The 18,190-nt window shown below is 45.1% G+C and overlaps 1 protein-coding gene across 2 annotated transcripts in view; it reads left to right on the top strand.

The window, feature by feature from the left end:
* The window catches only part of lrfn5a (leucine rich repeat and fibronectin type III domain containing 5a), a 50,460-nt gene extending 35,392 nt beyond the window's left edge, over positions 1 to 15,068 (top strand). For both annotated transcript variants that reach the window (XM_088400625.1, XM_088400626.1), the window contains exons 3-10: positions 3,288 to 3,501; positions 3,830 to 3,958; positions 4,038 to 4,218; positions 4,308 to 4,463; positions 4,600 to 4,859; positions 4,944 to 5,411; positions 12,644 to 12,917; positions 13,828 to 15,068. In XM_088400625.1, the coding sequence (XP_088256751.1) occupies positions 3,305 to 3,501; positions 3,830 to 3,958; positions 4,038 to 4,218; positions 4,308 to 4,463; positions 4,600 to 4,859; positions 4,944 to 5,411; positions 12,644 to 12,917; positions 13,828 to 14,718 (2,556 nt within the window). In that variant the 5' untranslated portion in view covers positions 3,288 to 3,304 and the 3' untranslated portion in view covers positions 14,719 to 15,068. The remainder of the gene's footprint in view (positions 1 to 3,287; positions 3,502 to 3,829; positions 3,959 to 4,037; positions 4,219 to 4,307; positions 4,464 to 4,599; positions 4,860 to 4,943; positions 5,412 to 12,643; positions 12,918 to 13,827) is intronic.
* The last annotated feature ends 3,122 nt before the right edge of the window (positions 15,069 to 18,190 follow it).

Here is an 18,190-nt window from a genome sequence, read left to right as displayed (position 1 = left end):
GGCTGCTGGCGCTACAAATGCTTTTCTTTGACTTTTGTATCATTCAGACTTTTAATTCAGCCAGTTGAAGACAAATATCTGATGTACTACATACTGTCCTTGGCCTTAAGTGCAGAGTGCTATTGCTTTGTCCACCTTTGTTTACCTGTGAGTCATTTGTGTTTGCAACGAGCTGTTTGGCTTGAATGGAGTTGCGTTCAACTCATCACCAAGAGAAGATGTTCTTTGGACAGCAAGGCGTAATCCGACCATTTTCAAATGTTTCGTATCCCAACTGACTGTTTGCCACCTGCTCACAGGACGCACTGATAAATATTTGTATATAATATTAATAGCATTTCCTGAGCGTTAAGGATCAGAACATGACCTCCACCCTTTCTATGATGAAATTGTGTTTTGTTTTGCTTGCTTTAATTGGGCCCGTCGCCGTCATATCTGCTGCAGAATTTGCTTCTTCATCCTTTTTATCCTTGGAACATTCACAGTTGGAATGTTTTCGATTAAATGTCTTGAAAACCTAATCATCAAATAACTATTACACTACAATCAATAACATTAAAACAAATAGGGACGTAATAGTCCAGAAAGCACTTTAAGTATCACTTTACGGCCAGCGGTGTACAATTGCAAGTCTTTTTTTTTTTTTCTTTTTTTTTATGCTTCCTGTTTTACTGGCTCAATTACTTCTCCATTTAGACTAAATGCATACTTTTAAGTGTGTTTAAAAGTGGATCCAAGACCAATAATTGAGTTGCCCGCCCATGTATGTGGACATACTATGGCATACATGATGTGGACTTGCATTTGACGCTGGTGTCTGCTTGCGTGTTGCTCCTCATGTAAGCGCAGTAATTAAATGAAGACTAATTGTGATGCATTTAAGCAGCTGTCGACCCCTGTTGTTCTTCAAGTCACTATAAGGTGTGTTCTCGCTGAGACAGGAAAATAAAGGCAGTGAGTGGAACCAAAGGAACAGGAAGGGAGTTGCGTTTGCTACCTTGCTGAGCTCCTCCTGGTCTACGTACCCGAGCGCTGCCTCACGGATGGAGGGCTTGTGAGGAATAGGGCATCCAATGTATTATGACAGTGTGGATGCCTTGACTAAAAAATGACAACGAGAACGGTACCCTCCAAAACAAGCATGGCACTCGCTCTGCTCGTGTTCAAGAAGATCCAAAGTGTTTTGCCAGCTCTGTAGATCCACTTTAGCGCAAGTACTTGGCACTGCATGCTGTGTTGTGTTCACTTAAGTTATTGGATCAGACTTGTTGTTGGCAAAGTTGAAATGCAATTATCTTCATTCCCTTACAGTAAATCCTTAACTCCATCCATCTTATTTAACTGCGTTGTCTTTTGCTTATTGCGACCTGCAACGCCTCAGGTGACATCTTTTAATTCCATTAAGTAAACTACAGTACTGAACATGAATCTTTTTCTTTGATATTCGGCGCAGACTTTCAAATACGATTTATTGCTATTGTTGCAGCGATTTTTACGAAAAAAAAAAACCCATCAAGTGTGGAAAAGCTGCAGGGGGAGCATGTAAAGTCTCCAAAAATCTCCAGTCAGGGGTTTAGAGAGTATCAAAAGATTTAGATTGCACAGGCACTTCCAAACTGCCATTTTTCGGTGCCAAGTCTCTCTGTTATCCCAATGAGACTTTTTTTTTTTTTTATTTTGCACCCCCCCCGCAATGAGATTTAAATGCAGACTAAGATCAGTTTCGGCATGTGGCGCTTGTGGAGAATCCATTTGTGCTGCCATCAGTAGACAAGCCAAGAGTAAAACAGGCTTGCTCGGAGAGCCCAGAGAATGAAGGAGGCGGCCTGCACCAACCAAAATCCTATTTGATGCCCCACTACAAACATCCCAAACAATCTCTTCCACATACATAATCCCTTTGGTTAATTCACAATTATGTTTGATCCGAGTCCCGCCCGTGCATGCCACCGCTTGCTAAAGTGTATTTTGTACGATAGGTACTGTACGTGTGCGTGCCTGTGAGCGAGTGAAACCGAGCCCTTCTATTGCTGTTAATGCTTTCTTGCCCATGCTGCCTCTGCTACGCATGTATTCTAGTTGATGGATGACAAGGTAGCAGAAGCGTGCGTGCGTGCGTGCGTGCGTGCGTGCGTGCGTGCGTGCGTGCGTGCGTGCGTGCGTGCATGCAATACGGGTGTCACCCTCTCTACCTGCTTTGGTCTTCATGCAATTCTTCTCTCTTCTCTGACACGGCTATTCACACTTGAGCGCTCATTTTAATTAGGGGGCCGTCTGATCTCTCCTTTTTCTCTGGCTGCTAATTCTCTCTAGTTTACTTTCCATTTCTCCTTCTCGCTTACTTGTTCGCGCTCATTAAAGCCGTTGCTGGGTGCGTTTAATGAGCTCGTATCTTTTTTGGGTGTCAGAAGGGTCATGAGCCTGCTCTCATTCTGTGTACTTGCAAGTGCTTGTGCGTTCCAAGGCACTCCATGTAATGCCTTCTTTGACTCTTTCAAGTAAAACGAGAAATAAATGCAATTTGACAGCGTCGATTGAAGCTACTTATTCCAAGTCTCGCTTGCGGCTTTAGTAGACCATTTCTTTTTGACACGCATTATAACATGACATTCCAAAGGTCCATTTCTGTCCAATCGACGTTTGTTTTGTTTGTTGGTCTCAGTCTGGCAGCCACGAATTTAGGCAGCAGTTGTGTGTGCGCGCACGCTTCTGAATGTGGCATTCACCAGGTCCGTCTCCTCATCTTTTTTTTTGTTTTCGATGAGGTCAAATATATATCCTGAAACAATGAATACCGACCATATCTTTTCAGAATGTCCATACGAGAAGTTGAGTTGAAGTGACAAAGTAGCCTGCCTCATTGTGGGATTCCGACTCGACCCAATGCCTATTTGAGGCTTTATTGTAACGTGCAAGCGCATGTGCCTGTGCCTTTGCACTGTGATCCCTTTAATCCTAGTTCCGCCCGCCGTGTCCTTCACAGTGTGATCAAGGTTGTCATTAATGAGTAGGTTTTCACTGGCTTCACTCCCATTCTCTCCGTTAGCCTGTGGTGATCAACGACAAGGTTGGCGGATGTGTGTGAGTGTGCGTGCGTGCGTCCGTCATGTGGTCTTTGTAAAGGCGTTTTCTTTGTGTTAAATCAAGTTCTCGCATTGGATCTCATTTGGTCATGATCCTGCAAGACTGCCTCTTTCTATAATCAAACTATAATATTGTGTGAAAGTAGACTATATTTCATGTGCCAGAAGTCCTACGTATGTCTCTGTGCGTCTTTGATTGTTCAGGTTGACAGGCAGGGACCATGGAGAGACTTTTCCTGTTTGTGCTGCTGGCGGTGGCCGTGGCAGTCGGTGCGCAGATCTGCCCAAAGCGTTGCGTTTGTCAGATCCTGTCACCCAACCTGGCCACGCTGTGCGCCATGAAAGGTCTACTGTTTGTTCCGCCAAACATCGACAGGCACACGGTGGAACTGAGGCTGGCCGACAACTTTGTCACCAGGTAAGTGTTGCGCGACTTCTCATTTGCTTTGAGCCATTACTGTTGATTGTGTACAAAAAGCTTCAAAATACATATAAAGAAGTGAAATGTGTCTCATCTGAATCCATGTCCATTTGTTCTCCAGTGACTTTAGTATGAATTTTCTCGACAGTTTTAACTTGACCGTAGCATTTGAAGTCACGGTCTTCGGTCGTAACTCTACAGACTGACTTGCAAGTCTTCAATTGAATGGGCCGTTTTGCCAATAAGGGTGGAATTCTGCAGCACATAAGTAACGATGGTCAAAGTTGAGTCGGCTATCCTGTAACACGGCATCTTTCTGTCTCAGCGTAAAGAGGAAAGACTTTGCAAACATGACGCGGCTTGTGGACCTCACCTTATCCAGAAATACCATCTCCTACATCACACCTCACGCCTTCACCGATCTGGAGAACCTCCGAGCTCTGCATCTCAACAGGTAAAACTTGACCTTGACTCTTGCACTTGAGAGCTGCGGCCTGGAAACGTGCTAACTAACGGCTGCGATTATATAACAGCAATCGGCTGACAAGGATAGGCAACGACACATTCAGCGGCATGTCCAAGCTCCACCACCTGATTCTGAACAACAACCAGCTGGTACTGATCCACCAGGGAGCGTTTAATGACCTGCTGGCACTAGAAGAATTGGATCTCAGTTATAATAACCTTGATTCCATTCCATGGGAGGCCATTCAGGTAGGAGTCTCTCTCCGCTAAGTACAATTTGGGTTGAACGTGAGAAATGACAAAGCTTGCGAAATGATGAAACGGTGTCCCTCCACCAGAAAATGACAAGCCTTCATACACTGAGTTTGGACCACAACATGTTGGACTTTATCCCAGAGGGGACATTTTCATTGCTCCAGAAACTCAACCGGCTCGATGTCACCTCAAATAAACTGCAAAAGCTCCCACCTGACCCTCTCTTTCAACGAGCACAGGTATGGAGGTCAATCAACGTATTCTGCATGAATTGCAAATGGAAGTCTTACTGGATTGCAGTGGGTTATTTTCTTTTCTTTTATTGTCTTTTCTTTTCTTTTCTTGTCTTGTCTTGTCTTTTCTTGTCTTTTCAAGGTTTTGGCCACCTCGGGGATCTTGAGCTCCTCAACCTTTGCACTATCATTTGGTGGAAACCCGCTGCATTGCAACTGTGAGCTACTTTGGCTGCGAAGGCTTAACCGAGAGGACGACTTGGAGACGTGCGCCTCACCTCAGCACCTCTCCGGACGCTACTTTTGGTCCATTCCCGAGGAGGAGTTTCTGTGCGAACCCCCGCTCATAACGCGATACTCCCATGAGATGAGGGTCCTCGAAGGACAAAGAGTGTCACTCAGGTATCCAAGGCTAACCTTCATTGCGCTATCAATGATTTCACCTTTTCAAGAATTTGCTTTGATGACGTTTGGACCCGTCCACAGATGTAAGGCCAGAGGTGACCCAGAGCCAGCGATACATTGGATATCTCCCGATGGCAAACTGGTCTCAAACTCCTCCAGAACGCTGGTCTACGTCAACGGAAGTCTGGACATCCTCATCAGTACTGTCAAAGACACGGGCTCTTTTACCTGCATCTCCTCCAACCCTGCTGGCGAAGCTCACCAAACTGTCGACTTGGTTATCATTAAACTCCCGCACATCTCCAACAACACCAACAACATTCAGGAGCCTGACCCAGGATCGTCTGACATTTCCACATCTACCCGGAGCGGAAGCAACGGAAGCAATGTGACGGGCGACGTGAAGGCCGGAGTAGAAAAGAGGGTGGTGAGCGCCGAGGCCACGTCGTCGACGGCGCTGATCAAGTTTAACTTCCAGAGGAATATTCCAGGTATCCGGATGTTCCAGATCCAATACAACGGGAGCCAAGATGATTCACTCGTGTATCGGTAAGTCTCATTCGGAATCGGTATGATTCGTTCGTAATTAGGAATCATGAATATTCACAATCCTTTTTCATCTCCCCGCGCACAATTGGACAATGAAGACAAATACCCAAAGATCCGGGCAAAGGGGAGGTGGAGGATGACACGCCTGAGCTGTGTAGATCACAGTACTACATGCGCATTTGGGGGGATGATTTGGATTTGGACACAAACAGATAACTCGGTTACATGAGGTTTACAAGGGTACAATGAAATACTGCATGGTAATGAAAAGAGTGACCGCAACTATTGGAAACTAGGAAATACTAAGTTTCAAGGATCAACTTTTTAAAGAATGACTACCATGATCCGGCTCGATAGATACCGTGACTTGGTACGATATATTGCGGTTCATATGGATGTTCCAACAAGCCAATAGCTCCACAATCAGACAGGCAGACTTTTGACAGACATGGAGAAAACCATTCATAAAGCAAAGTGACCTCAATTGGAACACCCTGAGATCGCTTTTGACAGGGACGACGTTCTCTTGCGGCACGTGTTGTTTTCTCAGGATTACAGATATGACATCAAGCTCACTGGGAATGATTGCTATTTGAGCAAAATGTTTACGCTTCTCAAATGGTAGGATGGATTTATTGTCGGCAAAGAGCATTTGTCAGGAGCCGTGACAGTATTATCTTCCTTTCATGGCAACGCTAATCCCTATCCATACTTCATCGCCATGAAACGGGAGCCCATTCAGAATAGGCTGATATCAGTGACAATGGTATTTACATGTAAAGTCTTTTCTTCTTCTTTTTTTTTATTAGCATAGCAACATACTATGTTTCGACATAATATGCTAGATAGGTATTTCTGCGACGGAAATTGAAATATAACAATTGAAGCGATAATTCTCACAGCGTCCAGTTTAGTTTATTTATTTTTTTGCTAAAGTCTGCCTTAAAAGTGAGTCATGTCTGTCATTTTCGCCGCCACCACTTGTTGCTGAGTGGATAGCTGTGCCTAATTTCGCACAATCCACCTCGAGTAGAAGCTGCGCAATCGAGACATCCTACGAACTAAAGAAAAAGACTGTTGGAAATGAATGTGATGTGTTGTAAATGTAGGTCAGTGAAGTATTTCAAGGCCCGACGTGCCTGCTTGTGATCCCAAGTACGCACATGTCCATCCACTTTAGGCAGCGAAGGCTTCAAGTTTGAGCTTTACAAGAAGCACTGTTGCGGCAAGCCGTCTTTCTGGCCAAATGTGGGAAATGTGATGAGCATTAGCTCAATGTAGCACACCAGTGCATCCGATTCCAAACTGTGTGAGCTGACTTGAAATCGGGCTTCAAATGGACAGACAGACAGACAGACAGACACTTGCCTTTTACAAGGCTCCTGTCAGCGTGCAAAACGGAAGTCATTTCCGCACGTGTCTTTGACTTTGCGCTTTCTTCAGAAAACGGAATGATTTTCTTGGAACAGCACACTTGGCAAAACAAAGAGTCAAGGCCATTGATTTTGCCTTTTCATTAAACACAGAGCGGAGAGGGAAACAAATGGGAGGGACGGAGCGCATAAGATGAAAAGAGGGGTTAAAAGGCAGGCGGAAAAAGCTGGAGTGATGATATCAAGTGTTGTGAAAAAAGGAAATATTCTATTCTATCCTGCACACAGATGAAGGCAAAGTGTTTTGATTTTATCGTCAATCTTCGTATTCAAATCTTTTTTCTTCAAGAAAAGGGTGGGACCTAAAATGGAGAAAGTATGAACTCACACAAACACACAATTATGGTGACCTTGTGCAATATACTCCGTATCTGTAATGTAATATTCCGAATTGTTGATTGCGTATTGATCGCAACAGGAAAGGCTCATTCAACATACTCCAGTGGCCGGCTGCTTACTGTTCCAAATTTCCTGCTCACGTATTGTATTTCTCCTCACTTGCTCCTCCTGCGACAGCAATGTCGGTTATTATTTAAAGACAGAATTCCTGACTGTGTCATAGTGCAATTAACTTCCGGGTTCCGTTTTCTATCTATGGATGTGCCCTGCCGAACGACAAGAATGAATGGCTCGGAAAGAACATTCATCACTCAGTAGTTGCTGCAGTCGTAGCTGAGGTCCAGATAGCATGACGGGACCTGAGGATCACTGAGGACAAAATGCAGCACAGCGTACGATCAAGGGTCAACTAAATACCCAAAGCGCACTTCTTCCGTCTCTGTCCTTCCAAATGTTCAGCAAGCTGTGTATGGATGTTCTTCAAATACTACATTGTGTCCCTACCTCCTCCCCGCTTTCCCCCGTGGAGCTCTTTAATCTTAATCAATTACTCCGGCGGTGTAATACCCAGCTCAGCTAAAAGTAGCAATCCACATCTTGGGACCACACAAGGACAAAATGATCGCAATTACAGCATTGCTTTTGCCATCGTAAATACCCAGGGGCATATTGAACGAATGAACTTTATTTTCCAACACTATAAAAGCAAGAAAAGTCATTTACATTTGAACGTAAGAAAAGAAGAACTGAAAAGAATCAAATAACAAGGCACACTGTTGTTTGAAACCCCACCCCTTTTTAACTATTGTTCACAAATCGAATATTTGAAGCTACCTTTACGAAATAATTATGTATTAAATACGATGCAAAAAATACAATCTCAATCACGATGACCATTGTTTAGACATGGGAATTCAATTGGTTGGGCTAGTGTAGGTCTGTATAATGTTGTTGTTGTTTTTTTAATTACCCGTCAGTCTAGCTGATATTGTTTTCCAAGGCCAAGTTTTGCCATTTATATCCCCACCAAATTTGCAGAAAGCAAACCAAGCCCAAAGACACAAGTGGGTAGCAAAAGGTTGGAAGAAAAACCAGTGAGCAGAATCAATGTGCAAAGGACTGACGTGGACAAAAAGACAATGCAGCATTAAAGAGTGATGCAGATGACTCAGCTTAACTGGAAGAATGAAGCTGCTCAGAAGAGCTTCAGGCCAACCAATCGGCCTGAAACCTCATCCTCTCCGTTCCATTCTTCTTGTTTGCATCCGGTTCAACGGCAGGCTCAAGCTGCTGTCTCACTCTGCGTCAAAGGACGCGACAGCCGCACTTTGTGTTTGCATTTGTGTCATTCGACTCACTTTCGACGTCCTGCTCGCCAATGAGATATCTATCAGCGTAGCAACACGCATTTGCAGGTATGAGGAACTTGCTGAAGAAGCATCACGTTTGCAAAATTCATTCCGTGTTGCCTCGAAACCTCATCGCTTGCTCCGGTTATCCGGCTACGCTCAGCCAATAGCTAGCGTGGATGAAAAATGCACGCTGTCCGCAGGTCTAAGATGATGAAATATTCACAAGTCGCCGGCTGAGTGCAGTGCCGGAGGGCATCATTTACCCTAGACTGTGTCTGTCCGCACACAACGCAGCATGCTCGTGGTGTTGATGGGAAGAAGTGTTCTTCTCCGTAACCAAAAACCTTGATTCAGTGGAGCGTTTGGCTTGTTCTGCTGCTGAGGCTAAAGGATTTTATCCGCAGCCCCAGACCCCAGTCTCATATTAAATGCATAATGAATAAAGACAGTTTTGGGGTGCTGGGAGGGAGGGATTATCTTGCAACAGGCTGCCCTGCAGCATATACGTACTAGCCAAATCCACGCTCGCTGGATTTCTTGCTCTGCACAAAATTCCTCCCGGAAGCTGAACTTCTATGTGCTGTCCTTCCAGCAAGTTCCACACCTTCATTTCTCATCAATGAAGACTGGCAATGTTTCTAGTATTTGCTCCATCTGATTCCGATGGACGGATCCAAATTGAACACGATGCTTTCTGCAATGGCTACTTGCGTTTCAAGCCTTCAATCAGCTTGAACTTTGACTCTACATATTGCCAAAACTCCATGTTTTCTTTTCGGTCCGCATGAGTGGGAAGAAATGGGAAGTGGGGATTTCTTCGAACAAAGCCCACCTGTCTCGGGTGCAGGATTCTGCTTTCACCTCTGACTACAAGCTGTGTAGGTGCTTGTTATCCATTAATTCTGTTATTGGGGGCATTATGCATGGTGGAACAGAGATAAGAAGCAAGGTGTTTTCCGTCTCCATGTGAGACTTAAATCTAGGAGTGTGGCGGCATTGTGCCATCTGGCAGGTAAACCGCATTAGCTTTGTGATTAACAGTAATGCTGTCGTAATTTAGCCACCGTGAATTGCCGTATTCAAATTCAGCTTAAAATAGCTTCATTTTTCTATCCATCAATTCTCTTTGGCTCGTTAGCAAATTGTGCTTGCTTAGTGAATGGTTTGCGCGCCCATTACTGTCTGAAAATCGCCGACGATTGCTCTTTTTTTTTCGCATTTAGACATTGGTTTCACGCCTGAAAAAAGAAATCTCAGTTCCATGCCTTTGTGAGATGCTAGAAAACAAGTCAGTTAAAAGCGCCACCGAGCAATGCATTTTACATGGAAAACTCCAGAAATGTGACAATGTGTCACATATAGTCTGGCCCGAGTAAAAGTTGCAGCTGAGTAAATGGTAGCATTTGCCCCTTATCCCGGAAGTGGCAGCCTTTGCCCCTTTTTCATCCCGTCGTCATCCCAGCCCAGAGGCCTTCTCGGAATCGTGGTCACGAAGGCTTGAAGAATCATGCACGGCTGTGGTCCAATAATTAATCATATCAAATGGTCTGAAACAAGGCAATCTGCTTTCATAGCTCACCAATGTGTGCATGGATGAAGGCGTTTGTCTTGAGACAAAAAGCTGAAAGTGACTAATGGACATTGCACTGCCCTCCTGGCTTTGTCCGCACTGGAGTGAGGGAAGCTTAAGTGATAAATAAACGCACGGACGGACAAACAAACACAACCCCTTCCTACATAAGAGCTGTGGATCGGTGACGAATGTTAAAAAAAAACACTGTGTTTCTTCACATTTACACGCACACACGTTTGAGATTTACATACATACGACATGGACGATGGCATTCCCGTAGCGCAGCATGAACTCTTGTTCAGAGCCTGCGAGTAATGGAAATAATGTCACGAAAGTACAATACACACAAACGTGTTTCTCACACACAGGCACCCAGGGCTTGGCAGAGCAGATAGTAGATTAGTGTAATAGCCTCAGCCAAGTCAGTCATCTGCCCACTGCTGAGGAGCAAACGTTGGCAGCAGCATTCAGATCAGGCACAAAGAAATTGGTCACAATGACAGAGTCCGCTCGGATGAACTTGTCATTCTTTCACTTTTAAACAATGAACGATCAATTGTCTATTCCATGTGTTTGCATGAGAATATGCGTATTTGATGAAGTCAGTGCAAGCCAACTGTAGAATGGCAGTCAGTGGACCACGTCTGAACATTTAAAGAGCCTGTAAAGTGAATTGACAGATTAGCACTGCCTTTCTTATTCAAACAGCAAAATGAGCTCATGCTCGATGTAGGTCGGAGCAGTTATCAAAAAAAAAAAAAAAACTTTCTGACTGCATCAGACTTAATAATAATGATAATTTTGTCAATTTTTGTTGATGTGAAGCCCTTTGAGACTGTTTGTGATTTAGGGCTATGCAAACAAACTTGACTTGACTTGACTTGACATCACATTCAATGTTTTAGAGGTTCAAAAAAGACCTAAGTGCATTTCAAGCAAAATTGACTTGAGGCATGTAGCTACGTCTCAAAATTGATATATGAATTCAGCTTTTTGTGCTGGTCTATCATTGTAGGTATTTTTGCGTTGCTAGTTATTGCTGAGTTATTTCTCACTTAGGCCTGCAAAGTAGTTTGGAAGCTTGTGTGTGCCTGTGCATGGAATGGCTCTCTGTCAAGCCCTTGTTAAACTGCTCTAACTAGAACTGGTCACATTAGGGCGGTACAAGTCCGCAACATGGACATAGGAACATTGAAGGCATTCATCTCAATTACCAATATCGTTTCTCCCAGTTTGAAAATGCACGTACAGCTCATTTTTTACTCTTAAATGCAGAGCTAAGGCCAGACGATGACAAATATGTAAGGGAGACGCGCATAGAGAGTGCAGAACACACTTGATGCTTTCAGAGGAAACATGAAGTGATCCTCCATTATTTAGAGGTATTGTTGAATTTGAGGGGGAAAAAAACAACAGAGTGAGGCATTGTGCAACACAGCACAATAAGAGCAGACTCTGCTGCTTTGAATCTTCATTCCGGAATGATGCTGCGAGTGTCATTTAATCAGCAATAATACAAAATAGTATGTACAAATTCAGTATCATGTATAATAATACAAAATGCCAAGTTTACATGTGTCGTCAGCCGTTAGCTTTACATGCTAGATACTTTCATATATGTATGTAAGGGCTGAACATTTTAAAGAAAAACTTGTATTGACGGAGATTTCAATATCCATTTAACTTTTTTTTTTTTTAAATCAAGCTTCAGTGATCGATAATGACATCATACCCTTAAGAGCATTCAAATCTATGACTTTCTGTGTGTGTGTGTATGCGCGCACCTGCACAGGCATATGCCATACACCATCATTTAATTAGTTAGTAAATAGACGTCTCTGTTTGTGGGCATCAGTGTGCGAGCGACACAGATATGGGAATTAATAGCTGTGTGTATGTCAGCTTGGCGCTGCTGCTGCCGCCGTCGTTCAACTGCAGAGAGAGAGAAAGAGGGAGGAAACCGTGGAGAGCAGCACATTGGAGAGCAGCCGTGGTCAGCTCAGTGTTTAGATGTCCCTTTTAGTATTCATGGGCTGGCAGCGATTGGTCACGGAGAGCCACACACACACACACACACACACATACGTATCTCCATGTGGTGTTATTTCACAGAGGGCACTCTAACGACCTCCGCGCACATTCCCCACGCTTTAATACAAACCACTAAACCTTACCATGCCATCTCACCTTCACTTAACTCCAAAAGAGATGGTTAACGTGAGCAAGGCAACCTTTTGCTCCGTCGGTGCGCAAAAGGCCAACAAGTGGCAACTGGCCCTTCCTTCCTTCCTCACTTCATGTTTTAATGAGGAATTTCATTAGCATTTGAATGAGGGAACGGGCAAAAGCTGACAAGCCATTTCCAAGAAAGTGAAGGACCAATGGGCAAATTCCCACATGAACAAGTGTCCGTTTATCCACTTCAAATGTTGCCCACTGCACGAGGTCACGATGAGTCCTTTTTCATGAGATCTCCGTATCTGCCTGTAACCTGAGCTGAGATGCTCTGATTGTTGTCTTTCTCGTGTTCCCTAGAATGATCCCTCCATCAAGCAAGAGCTTCCTGGTCAACAACCTGGCAGCAGGAAGCCAGTACGATCTATGCGTGCTGGCCATCTACGACGACATCATCACCTCCCTGACGGCCACCCGCGTGGTCGGATGCGTGCAGTTCACCACCGAGTCCGAGTATATGAGATGCCATTTTATGCAATCCCAATTCCTCGGCGGGACTATGATCATCATCATCGGAGGGATTATAGTGGCTTCTGTGCTCATTTTCATCATCATCTTGATGATACGATACAAGGTGGGTCGCCATCTGTTTCTTTGAACCCATTCACATTCGTTACGCTCGTTCTTCATCCCCCGCTCCCCTGTAATAGTTCCATCAATATAATTAGTCACAGTGACAGAGGTAGGTCCAGTGGATTATAAGGTGTTTTTTTGGATTATAAAATGCTTTTATTGGGTGGTTTTTTTTTGGTGGTTTTAATGTTCTCACTTGGAACTAAGTGATGGATAGGGGTAGGACATGATAAGCTTAGGCTTCTTCCTACTCCTTTTCAAACAGTGATATCGGCATATTGTTTGTTGTTGTTTTTGTTCTTCAAATCATGTTTGAAATAAAAATTCATTCATTCATGGGTACCAAAATAATGATTGCACCATGTTTCTCATGGAATGGAAGCGCGTGGCTTACTTTGATATTACCCAAGGCCAGTGTGTCATGTATTCTCACTAACGGCCTGACACCTGAAAGCAAAATAGCAGCAGCAGCAGCAGCAGCAGCAGCTTCTGGCTGCACTTTTAATAGACTGCGAACAACATAGAGAGCCTTGCTTGTAAAATGTCTGTCTTTTGGAAGTGTTTTGATTTGGGAAAAGCGCATGAGCGCAATGGTGACTTTTAACGGCTGTCAATTTTAGTACTAGACTACTTGCTCTGCATTTGGCATGACCCTGAAATGGAATTTTTGTTACAAGTGGAATTGATTGGAAGTGATTCATTGGCCCTCTGAGAGGATTTCTATTCGTTCCCTTTTTGTTTTGAATGCCTCTCTATCGACGGGTATTTTCCCATGTATCCATCCATCCCTCCATCCCTCCATCCCTCCATCCCTCCATCCATCCATCCATCCATCCATCCATCCATCCAGCGCTGCACATGAAAACGCCAACGAGGCGTGACTCACTGCCAACGTGTTTCATGACCCGCAGGTGTGCAACCCAGGAGATGGCGTTAAAGGCATGTCAATGTCCATGACCAACGTTCACTCTCAGACAAACGGGCAAAGGTGCAGCGTGACCCGCAGTAACTCCAAGCACGCCTCCGTCGGATTGGAGGACCTGTCAAAGAAGAAGAGTGGAGGGAAGGACGCCGCCACCGCCACCACCGCCACCACCGCCACCACCGCCACCACCGCCACCACCGCCACCACCACGCTTTCATCCAACTCGTCCCTACCCGACTGCTCCACAGACACATCCATTCTCAGCCAGCATTGGACAACACTTGGGGCTGAAGAACAAGTCAAAGTGGGTGAGGAGAGAGCTCGAGCCAGCCTCTCCTCCACCGCCGCCACCAGCTCGCTGGGCAGGCCAAAGCGGAAGCCCGCTCCAAGTAAACCGGGCTCAGCCGCCCCGGAGAACCTGGCGAGCGCGTGCCCTCGCCCTCCTTCCGCCTCTGCCTCGACCGCCTCTTCCACTCCTCTAGATACGCTCAACACCAACCGCAACAATTCCACCTCACTTAACCAAGGGCAGCCGCCTCCCCCCCCCATTGGCAACCTTCGTCCACTTCCCTCCGTCCGCTATCGGGAAACGCCCATTCTGCGCCGGGCTCCCCGCGCCCGCACCTCCTCCGCTGCCAAGTACCAGACTCTCCCCGTGGAGGAGGGAGGCCGGAGCAGGCCGAGGAGGAGGTATTCCCTCAGCGAAGGGGGCTCAAAGACTCTGGCGTACAATCCAGGGAGCGCGCCAAAATTAGGACGCACGCTGCGCGACAAAAGGAGTCGATCCGTGAGCGGAATGCTCTTCTCCAAAGATGGGGAGGGCGACTCGAATAGAGGGCGCTGTGATTCGGACTGGATCTTGGAAAGCACGGTTTGAATTGAAACCAGACAACGCGTTAGCTATTGTTATTTCGGGTGTGGCGTGCGTCTGTTGGTGGGACTGGAAGCTAAAGTGAGCCTGTGACATCAATATTTGTGTGTGAGCATGGACAAGGAGGAGTCTATTTCTGGGTGACAAATTGTCTTCTTTTGAAGGCTTTTTTTTTAAATTTTATGTCTGTTTCACAAGCATTTTTTGACACGTTTGTTTCCAAGTCTATCCTTGAGCAAGCGGAGAGCTTGCCTTGTCTCGTCGCGTCCTCGACTTGTCCTGTTGGTTCCACTCGATAGCACAAAAGAATACAAGTCAATGGGCTCACTGCATCATTATCACTTGATCTGCAAATACCACAAAAAAGGGAGGAAAAAAAAAAAAAAAAGAGTGAAGATAAATGTCCATCTTTCTAGAGTCGACAGCAAGTGTGTGTGACCACGCCGTGGCAAGAGATAGCAGTCGGTGCCTTCTTTTGCACAAAAAATACTCCAAGCGGAAGTAGCTCTCGGTCGGACAAACGTTTTCACGCAGCCTTGTGTTTCTTGGCAAACAGACTTAATATCAAATGGAAACTTTATGGACCTCTTATGAAATTGATATTTTTTAAAAGGGAAAAAAGAACATCAAAAAAAGAAAAAGAAAGCTTTTCGCTGACGTTGGTATACTTCAGCCTGGGTTGTTGGTCACATGTTATCGGAAAGCTCATGTACAGAAAAAGACAACATGTACTGTGTTGTTATGTTGTGTAAAAGAAAATTAAAAAAAAAAAAAAAAAAAAAAAAAGGTTGAACTTTTGGAACAAAGTAGCTTTTTGTGTCACCGCAGTACACAAAAATGATTTTTCAAAGTAGTCTGACTCAAATTTGAGACAAAGGTTTATCTTGAGTTTCTCTCCCACTCGTTGGGATCAACTCACCGCTCTGACCACAGCCGTGAACAAAAGCAACGCGCTTGTTCTGAGCTGAGTGCATATGGTGACACAGAGCTCAAGGCGGGCAACGTGACAGCATATTTCACTGGGAGTGAAAAAGGATGCAACGTAGTATTGTGCTGCGTTGCCTTTGAAATGGGAACTGCTAGTCTAAAATGTCATTGTCTTTGCATCTTTCTGCTTCTGCAGACTACAAATGTAAACCCATGGCGCAAATCAATGAATGCCTTGTCACCTATTAGCTTGAGATTCAAAATCCATCAGTTCATGGTGCCGGCAGACATCAAGAGAATATTTCCTAAGCAAGCTGAGTCATTCGCAAGTGGCCTCTGAGATGACGGGGGAAACAAACGGTTGCCTTTCTTGAATTTGATACAATTCAATGGCTCGGTGAGACAGTCCTCCTCTCTGTTCTGGCGCGCACACGCACGCGTGACCTTCCTCGGACTTCCTTTAGCTCTCAAAGCTCAATGGTAAGAGGCTTTGTAGAAGCACCTCAGCTCTCGTTTTCAGACCTTGTACCATGAAAGTTTCACCGTCTATTTTTGTCACGTCAATCGCATTTTGCAATGTCAGCCGATGAGGGCCCGGCGGACATTATGATATCCAAATTTTGCCATGGCCCGAAGGCCTCTTTACACTGGCTCGAGTGGCGGCCATCACTGCGTCAATGCCGTGTGCGCTTTTCGAGCCTCTTGTTTCGAAAACCTATTTGCGCATCAGCTCGCATTTGTTCTCATTGTAGATCATCAGAAACAGTCACAGAAATATAATTGCCCCATTAGGGCGTTAGGATGATTATTATGTGGATTATATGAGAATGACTATTTATCCGAACTAGGTTTGTGTTGGCATAATCGAGGCAAGCGTAAGCCATTTACAGGTAGGAGCCATGGATGCATTGTAATGTGCAGAGAGTCTGATGCTTGTTCTTTTTTTTTTGGCTGCATGCAGACGCATACCAGCAGTTTAAGTAATCATTTCAAACTGTTTTCAGCATTTCATCACCATCAACTTAATACCAGATCTTAAGTGGGCAAATGCCACATGCGATCAAAATCAATATTCATCACTGTTTTTTTTTTTGTTTTTTTTCTCTCTTCAATTAGTGGTCTGGCCTTGGCTATTGTTGGCATAGCAACGTTCCACTTGGTCTAAATTATAGCGCCGTGGCCAATCAAACACAAGCAGTGACCCTGGAGAGACGGCAATAACAAATCAGCTTAAGTGCGAGGGTGGATGAAAGTGTCAGAGCGACCGTTATGTTGTACACACATATCACCCACCGTCTCTTGTTGAGCAGATACCTTTGACTCCAGACAGATGGGATCTCTTTCTCATTTGTCTAATGCTGCACATTCTCCTTTCTCTGCGTCACCTGTTGCCATCTTCATCTTCTTTAAACTGCAAAGTAATTGACAGTATGTCTTTTGCAACCCTTTTTAATTGGCTCCATAATAATCCATCCATCCATCCATCCATCCATCCATCCATCCATCCATCCATCCTCCGCACCGCTTGTCCCCACTGGGGCCTAGCCTAGCAGTCGTCGGGCAGCAGGCGCCCCGCCTGAATTGCCTGCCAGCCAATCGCAGGGCACACCGAGACAAAAAACCATCCGCGCTCGCACTTGCAGGCAATTTAAAATGCTCATTCGGCATGGTCTCATTAGGAGGCTGCAAAATAGCATCTAGCCCACACACCACAGGTTTGGGACCGACCACCGTGTTCCATGAGTAGAATTAATTGCACCCACCTGGACACGGCTCTCTTTCCATCTGCTGTGTTCAGAGGCGGAACAAAACGTGAACTCTCTCGATAGAACAGCTGTGCATTAGAAACATGGGGTGGCTCCAGATGAGTTTGTTTTTGGCCTTCTTGATGAAAATTGCTTTCTTCTCTTCCTCCTCAGCTCTCTTTGTTTTTGTCCGGTTTTCTCGGTCCAATCAGGATCTGGCTTTCTTAGAGGTGGAAAAGAAAGATGCTGTTGTTCAAGTACTTGTGGTCTATGAAAAGTGCTCATGAAAGGGATTCCTAAAGTACAACGAACGGGTCGAAACGTTTTGCCTTATTTGCCGGAATATAAAGTGACTGACTCTGTGAGGCCCATGTGACTTTGATCTGGATTAGAGCCAAAGGGTAATTGACAGACTCACTAATCCAACGGGCAAGGGGAGAGGGGTCAGCAATCCAAGATTTAACAGTCGATAATTGGCCTATCAGCCCAAAGCTTGAGCTGGGAAGTTTAACTTAAGTAAGGGGGGGAAAAGGGAAAAAAATCCACTGGTGACAGTCGTGCGTGCGTGCGTGCGTGCGTGCGTGCCCTGAAACAGTATTGTAAACATTTCATTGAGAGCAATCCCAAAAGTGAGCAGTTGGATCCATACCTTTTGATTGGGAGTTCAAGCCACAGCAATACGTATCATCTTCACCCTGGTCTGAGTGACGGCAAATCCCCTGGCTGCACTGTGCCAGTCAGGAGAGTCGCAATTCCAAGCTGGAAACCAAACCACCATACTCTTAAGACAATACTATGTTGAGTGC

Source organism: Syngnathus floridae, chromosome 16 (genome assembly GCF_059516105.1).
Source record: "Syngnathus floridae isolate MCC-2025c chromosome 16, RoL_Sflo_1.0, whole genome shotgun sequence".
NCBI classification, from domain to species: domain Eukaryota; kingdom Metazoa; phylum Chordata; class Actinopteri; order Syngnathiformes; family Syngnathidae; genus Syngnathus; species Syngnathus floridae.
This window is presented reverse-complemented; position numbering and strand designations above follow the sequence as displayed.